This window comes from Bubalus bubalis, chromosome 15 (genome assembly GCF_019923935.1).
Source record: "Bubalus bubalis isolate 160015118507 breed Murrah chromosome 15, NDDB_SH_1, whole genome shotgun sequence".
Classification (NCBI taxonomy): Eukaryota; Metazoa; Chordata; class Mammalia; order Artiodactyla; family Bovidae; genus Bubalus; species Bubalus bubalis.
In genome coordinates, this window is record NC_059171.1 from 37,470,951 (window position 1) to 37,479,214 (window position 8,264).

Sequence of the window (8,264 nt, forward strand, 5' to 3'; positions counted from 1 at the left end):
TTAATAGGAACTCTAGAAAAGGGAGTCAAAATTTATCCCAAGATAATTACACTGGGTCCACTCTACACTGGGATAAATATGTATGAAAAAAATAGGAAATTCAATGCACCGAATTTTAAGCTGTCAAAACAAGATTGTTGAAAACATTCTGTTAAAGGTTAAAAATAAGTTGTACTCTGAGTCCAGTGACCATTTGCCAAGGAGATCCAAAGTTGAGAAACTTCTATTAAAAACATGACTCAGAGGGAAAACTGCAGAGGCTGGCAATGAAGGAAATGATTGGATATCATTCCCAATTGGTTATGCCCAAGATCACATGTTCTGGGCACCTTTAAAAGGAAGTTATCTGGACTCAGAGGGTAACAGCATCTTGCTGAAAGCTGCACTTCTTTCTCACCTTGAAGAATTCTAGAAAGCTCACAAAATGTGTGATGCATTTGTAGGTACCTGGAAACTTGTCTCCAGTGAAAACTTTGATGATTACATGAAAGAAGTGGGTAAGGAAATGCATTGTTGAATGGCTGGGCTTATAACTTTTTCTCTAGGAAAGAGAGGCCTATGGTTCTTCTTCACTCTGGAAGCACTGGTCCGACATGAAATGCTGCTTTCTATACAGAGGTGATAAAAATAACAAGTGAGAATCATTTGTTTCCAGAAACATTCTAGATGGAAGTCACAACTAATACTTCCTAATGGTGAACTGATATGAAAAAGAGTATAAGTGGCATTGTATAGAAATGAAAAGATTGTATTTGATTGCTAAACTTGAATATCTTTGGTTTACTTGGCTTTCTGCCTCTTTTTCATTCATTCCTTTTGCATATAAAATAAGCAATAACTTGGAAATAAGCCTATATTTATTCCCTAGCATGTGATAATTTCCATTTGAAACTGAAAGCACTGTATTTATCATCTTAACATAATTTTTTGAGTAATGTATGTTAACCAATTATTTTATTGTTTTAAAGTCAAGCTGTTAAAATGTGTGGTTGTATTATGGAAGGAAAAAATCTAATTTCTGAAAATGTTTTCCTTAAAAGTCTTAGATATTTCTTTGACTTAATATTACAAGGCATGACACAGAATTACTGAGAATAGAGGCTTTCAGGTTTTTGGATTCTGCTAAGATTGCCTGTATGTTCCCCACATAATTAGAAAGGTAAAGCAAAGGAGCAGAGAGGCGGGAATTCAGTCAGGCAGCCACACCCATGCATGATGAAGATGTATCCATGGCTTGCAAATTAAGGAGGGATTTTCTTTCACAATATCTTTATTAGAGGTTATAATTTAATCCCTAAATCTCAAGACTTAACCTTCTTCTAAATCTTATAGTTATTTCTTGCTTGTTTATAACTACTGTTTTCCATGTTTATAGACAAGAAGGAAATCATGAACGTCAATATAAGTGAGAACTAGTTTTCCAGACTACTGACTCGTTGTAACTCAATAAACTAATCAATATGCACTGATATTGATATTACAGGACTTGAGTCTATTTACCTATTTATTTTTAGAAGCATTTTACACTTTTAGTATTTTATTTAAATTCTTATACCATTGCATTTGGGCTTCCTATGTGGTGCTAGTGGTTAAGAACCCACCTGCCAATACAGGAGATTTAAGAGACACAGGGTTCGATCCCTGGGTCAGGAAGATTCCCCTAGAGGAGGGCATGGCAACCCACTTCAGTATTCTTGCCTGGAGAATCCCATGAGCAGAGGAGCCTGGTGCACTATGGTTCATAGGGTTGCAAAGAGTCAGACATGACTGAAGGGACTTAGCACACATGCAGGCACCATGGTCTTTTAAAATGATTAAGTATTGATGATAATGAAAGACAATAAGATACATTATGAAATTAGCTGCTCTATTTGATTACCTTCAGTCAGCAGGTATCGTTTTCATCAGTGAAATGAAAACAGAATCAAGCAAGAGGAGAGTGTGATGTTCCTAAGCTTGGCGAATTTGGAACCACACCCGATGTCTCATGCTTTCACTGTGCTGACTCACTCCATGAATTTGAGGTTACATTTTGTAACAGAGACAAGACTTGATGAAGCAGCATATTATCTTCCCACCTGTCACCACTTTCAGACAGGGAGCTATATCAGAGCCTTGGCATTGCTTGTTTTGTATGATATATCGCCTCCCCACTATTCTTAAATTTTGGTATCTATACATAGTCAAAGAAGTAGATTTGTGCATGTGCATTTAAAAAGTCCAACACACCTATGACTGTCGTAAAATCTCTATAAAATATGCAGTGATGGTAAGGTACTGTTTTCTATGTTAAGTTGTAAATAATTCAACCCAAAGCTGTAACATCCCCCAAAACACATTCATATTTTTTCTTTTTTTAAAAAAGAGGAGTTTGCCACTTAAGTGATTGGAAAGCAAAGTATTCATTTCTGAACTTACTAAAATAACGATTTCTTAAACTTTGAAATTTTCAATTGGTGCCTAAGCCCTCTTTAAATTTTTCTATAATTTATTGGGAATACCATCACCATTCTAAAATGGTATGAATGCAAGAAAAGTTTTGCCTTTCAGAAAAAGTAATCAAGATCTTCATTTCAGAGTAATTATGAAAAGCCAAGAAAACTAGGCGTGGCAGCGAATCCCATGAAATGTGGTTTTTGTACACCCAAATTAAATTTTAACTGAGTGACTCTCTATTGGTCCCCTGAATCCTATTAAAAGTTCTACCTTTGACTATGGATTAGATCATTTTTGTTATTCAAGAAGCAATGGTTGAGATTCCCAAGTGTTTTATGAACTGAGTCAAATGAAGTGGCTGCTCTCATGGTTAAGATGGCCAGTTATTTTGAGAATGCAGTGATTTTTAAGATATGTATGTCCCAGAAAATTTAATCTTTTACATATGCTTATGGAAAATTTACAATGGGTCTCCTGAAGAGTCTCATCTGAAACCCAGAGGGGGAAATTTAAAGAACAGACTTAACATCTAATTGTGCCTTGGGTGTTCTTTAAGTATTAGCTGATTTTACTTACTTTCAGAAGATATTTAAATAAAGACTTTAATAATAAACTCTCTGGAGTCTTTCTCCTTTAATATACTCACTGGAGTGTAGATAGGTACATGGGCACACATGCATCTGTCTAAATACACATACATACACACACACACACACACACACACACACCTGCTCTTTCTTAGATAAATATATGAGAGAAAAATTGTATACTTGACATTTTTCTTTTCCCAACAATAGGCGTGGGCTTTGCTACCAGGAAAGTGGCTGGCATGGCCAAACCCACTTTGATCATCAGTGTGAATGGGGATGTGGTCACCATTAGATCAGAAAGCACCTTTAAAAATACTGAGATTTCCTTCAAATTGGACCAGGAATTTGATGAAGTCACTCCAGATGACAGGAAAGTCAAGGTGAGAAATAAAGAACTAGAGCAGAGTAAAAGCCTGATTTATAAATGACTGCTGCCTATAGCAAACCATTTTGTAGAAGGAGGAAAACCATTCCATTATAAGCCAAAAATCTCAGATTGCTAGATCTGAACCATGTTACCTTTAATATTTAGCTGGTGAATTTTCTCCCATTTAATAAAATTGTCCTTATTACTTTAAAATGTTTAACATAATAATTTACTTGTCATACCATATATATGTGTGTATTTATATATATATATATTATTTGAAGTAAATTGAAGTAACATAACAATGTTAGAGAACTTTTAAAAGAGTGGGGGGAAAGGAAAAAAAACCACCTATGATGCTATTCCACATAAATTTATTATCTATATTCTTTCACAGTATTTTTTTTCAAATGCATGTTTGTATAATATTCTGATCATAATATATATGTAATTTTGTATGTTGTTTTTGGCATTCATTGTTTTCTTTTGCAACATTTTCTTGTAATTTAGAATTGCTAAGTACCTCAAAATAAGCAAATAAAAGCACTCTATTTTTTTTCTTTCCCTCCATCATTGTAATCACTTTTAATTATCCCCACAGAGCATCGTAAACTTAGATGAAGGTGCTCTGGTACAAGTACAAAACTGGGATGGAAAATCAACCACCATAAAGAGAAAACTCGTGGATGATAAGATGGTGCTGGTGAGTATCTTCTCACTACTTAATTCTAGATTTTAGTGCTAGGTCATCCCATAATCGTTATCCTACCTAGAGAAATAGACAATCGCCCTTGTAGATTGAAAAGTTAGTCTATTGGGATTATGGTTTCACTCTGGCAATTATCCTTCTAAGCTCCGTCTAGATATACTATGCCCCCGGCAGTATTTTCTTATCCCTCTCAATGTGAACTATATTGTATTGTGCATTTCTAATTATGTTTTTCACTCACCACATAGATGGTAAGATTCCTTGAGGCCAAGACTTGTATCTTCTTGATCTTTGTGTCTCCCTAGTTTATTACAATATCAGGTATATAAGAAGAGCCAAGAGGGAATATCTTTTGATGAACTCTTTTTCCTTCTCAACATTGAAGGAGACAATAAATAAATAAAACATAAGTTGTTTAGTCCTGAGGATTTTACCAATATTTTGCTTTTGTGCCTAGGAATGTGTCATGAATGGTGTCACTGCTACCAGAGTTTATGAGAGAGCATAAGCCAAGGGATATTGAAATGGATGACGTTTGCATTGAACTCCATGACTTTCTGTTGGATGCATTGTCCAAACATATAGTGTTATTTTCCACTAATAAGCAAGAAACTGATTTTCTTCCAGACTGATTTTGATATGGTTGTGTTGGTTAAATAAAACTTTTTAGATTTATAAGGCTATGTAATGATTTATTCATTATGTTTAACAATTTCTTACTCATAATTTAGTCATGGAAATATAAAATTGTATTATTGCTTTGTTTCCAGTATAATATGATTTGTAAAATAATAATCCAAGGTGAAAAAAATATGAATTTCCCATAGTCTTAGGTAGAAAATGATAAATATATACTATTACTGAATATGAAGTCCTTCTTTACCATAGCTACAGTCAAGCAACACGCTCTCAGGGACCTAAGATACATTTAAATGCAGTGAAATTGTCCACAGTCGGCTGGCCCATGTTGTCATTTCACAAAAATCTGTCCTAGAGCATCAAGACAGAGACGTGGAGTAGCAACGAAGAGTGTAGAAAAAGACTTCTGGGCTATAAATTTTAACCTAAAAAATTATTAGTAAACCAAGGTATCCCTGGAATCTGTCTAGAATTAAGTCCAAATCATCACGTTACATTTATTCCAGAAAAGACATGACAGGCTTGTAATGAGTTATGATGTAAATGTTCTTGTAGTCATTTCCAACTTTTTCTTTTTTTCTTACTAGTGGAATTTTTTTTTAATAGATATTGAATATGTCCTGGAATTTTTTATGCAAATAAAATTTCCCTGGAATTTCATTATATAAAACAAACTAAAATGATAATAAAGCCAGTAAGGGCGTGTTTTCATTTGTGTGTGTGTGAGAGAGAGAGAGAAAATTTGTTTCTTCTGCACTTTGTGGAACTTTGAGGCACCTCTATAGATCCTTGGAGTTCCATGTACATAAACTGAAATTTCCCTATCACATAGGAAATTAGCTTTTATAGGAAGCCAAAATCGTTTAAAGTGTTTCCTGCAATTGATACATTCTGTTTGTGATGCTTCCTTTAAAAATAAGTTTATTAGAGACTTCCTGGTGGCTCAGATGGTAAAAGAATCCACCTGCAATGCAGGAGACCCCAGTTTGATCCCTGGGTTGGGAAAATCCCCTGGAGGAGGGCATGGCAACCCACTCCAGTATTCTTGCCTGGAGAATCCCGTGGACAGAGGAGCCTTCTGGGCTACAGTCCGTGAGGTTGCAAAGAGTTAAACACAAAGAGAGTGACTAACACTTTCACTTCCAGCAGTTCAGTGGTTAAGATTCCATGCTTCCACTGCCAGAGGAGTAGTTCAATCTCTGGTCAAGTAACTAAGTTTCCACATTTCACACAGCATGGAAAAAAAGAAAACATTTATTGTTTTCTGAATATAGTCCATAGGGTGGCAAAGAGTTCGAAACAACTGAAGCAGCTTAGCATGCACACATACACCATATGCATAGGTGGCGTTAGTGGTGAAAAACCCACCTGCCAATGTGGGAGACATAAGAGATGCAGATTTGATCCCTGGGTCAGGAAGATCCCCTGGAGGAGGGCATGGCAAGTCACTCCAGTATTTTTGCCTGGAGAATCCCATGGACAGAGGAGCCTGGTGGCCTATAGTCCATAGGATCACAAAGAGTCAGACACAACTGAAACGACTTAGCACACACAGACACACACACAGACACACACACACACACACACATACACACTATATGCATAACACCAAGATACAGAGAAGCCAGAAGAGGTAAATTAAGTTTCTGATCATAATAATTTACTTTACAAAAGCAGAGAGTTAAACTCTCACTTTGAAATTACTTAAGAATTGGAGAATTCAAAGAGAGGTTTATAGGAATTGTTTAGAAAAATTCTTGGTAAATCAATATATATTAAACACTTACGATGGTCCATGCTCTTCGTATGCTCTAACTTATTATCAAAATAATCCTATGATAAGGATTTGGTATTTCTGTTTAAAGATGAGAAAACTGAAGTTCAAAGTTTAAGTCTGTAAAAGTAAGTAGGGAATAGACATAGGAATTTGATATTTAAGAGAGCAATCCTAGCTGGGACATAGATCCAGAAACCACCAGTATTCAGTGGGCTTCCCTGGTGGCAAAGTAATAAAGAATCCACCTGCCAATTCAGGAGATGTAAGAGAAGTGTGTTCAATCCCTGGACTAGGAAATGACAACCCACCCTAGTATTCTTGTCTGGAAAATTCCATGGACTGGGGAGCCCGGTGGGCTACAATCCATGAAGTTGCAAAGAGTTGGGCACAACTGAGCACGCACCATCAGTGTTCAAGTGGTAGCTTAATTCATAAATGGTGCTGTGATCATTCAAGGATTTTTTTTCAAAATCTACTTTTCAAGTTTAATTCTTATTTTTCAGTTGATGTGGAAGCATAGAATAAGAAGATTCAGTCCAACGTAAATTTGCTAGATAAGTCAGTTTCTTGTTTTCTACATTTTCACCATAAAATTAAAGCTGTAGAAACAAGATATATCTTCAATGTCAGTTCTCTGATTTATCCTCCCTGGGACCTCTTTGAACCTCACATAATTTTTCGTTAACATTGCTTCTATCAACACACACACAGAAATATAGAGGCAATTCTACTTTTAAAGGAAGAGAGACAGGATCAAATGGCTACTTCTCAGACAGAGATGTGTGGATATAGAGCCCATCTATATCTTAAAACAGATATGAAAAAAAAAGCCACTCACTCCCTCCTTGGAAATATTAAGAATTGAGTGAAATACTGGGCCAACTTATACCTTCTTTTATGCAATTCCCATCACTACTAGCACTGAGCTCCAATTTCTGTGAATTATTGATTTGGAATAGGTAAGCCTCCAAGATGGCCTTTGGGTAGCAATGTTTATGGTATTTGAGATCTGGCTTCTAAGCAATGTGGTTATAGCACTTCTAACCAGAGTCTATGAGTACCAAGAATTTCTGGATTAGGGAATGAGACATGGCACTTGGATCACTTATCAATGGACATCCCTGTGCTCAGTTATGTGGAAAACACAATTTTAATGTTATATCTGATTATGGATCTATCCATCCATTTGTGCAACCACCCCATCTCAATTTACAAAATGTTAAAATAGTTTATGTGTAGCCAAACAGCCAGAAAATGCTAGGCAACAGGAAAAACTCAGTTACTGAGAGCATCTTAAAGGCAAGGATTGTGTCCTATTTGTAGCCATGTCCCCAGACCCTGGCACAATAAGCAGCAGATTTGGAGTTTAGTAAACAGTTTTTGAGTGAGTGAGTGAACACTCTTCCCTGTGCTAAGTGTGGTTTGTAACACAGAAACAGTTCATGATCATGCCCTCGGTGTGGCAGAGAAATAACATGAACGTCATCACATCCCCTGGGAAAATTTTTTGATAGTTCCTCCTCCTCCCTCACCCTCCATATCGAAGAAGAGTTAAATTCTTCCTCCCATGACTACAGGAAAAATACATGTTCTTACTATAACATGATATTACCACATTTTAATTTCTCATCTTTTCCATCACTAGGCTGACACAGCCTCAGGACACTTATGTATATATGTAGTATCTAGTACAATGCCTGAAATATGATAATCACTCAATAAATTTTAGTGGAATGAATGAAGACA

The 8,264-nt window shown here is 36.0% G+C and overlaps 1 protein-coding gene across 1 annotated transcript; it reads left to right on the forward strand.

Moving 5' to 3' along the window:
- Positions 1–394: 394 nt before the first annotated feature.
- FABP4 (fatty acid binding protein 4) lies at positions 395–4,624 on the forward strand. Its single transcript, NM_001290961.1, has 4 exons — positions 395–497; positions 3,234–3,406; positions 3,995–4,096; positions 4,560–4,624. Exons 1-4 carry the CDS (start codon positions 425–427, stop codon positions 4,608–4,610), a joined length of 399 nt encoding a protein of 132 aa, NP_001277890.1. The 5' UTR covers positions 395–424; the 3' UTR covers positions 4,611–4,624.
- The last annotated feature ends 3,640 nt before the right edge of the window (positions 4,625–8,264 follow it).

Coding starts and splice junctions, on each gene's coding strand:
- FABP4 (NM_001290961.1), top strand. CDS start 425: ATGTGTGATGCATTTGTAGGTACCTGGAAACTTGTCTCCAGTGAAAAC. Junction 498..3,233: donor TGATTACATGAAAGAAGTGG/GTAAGGAAATGC, acceptor TCCCAACAATAG/GCGTGGGCTTTGCTACCAGG. Junction 3,407..3,994: donor CAGATGACAGGAAAGTCAAG/GTGAGAAATAAA, acceptor TTATCCCCACAG/AGCATCGTAAACTTAGATGA.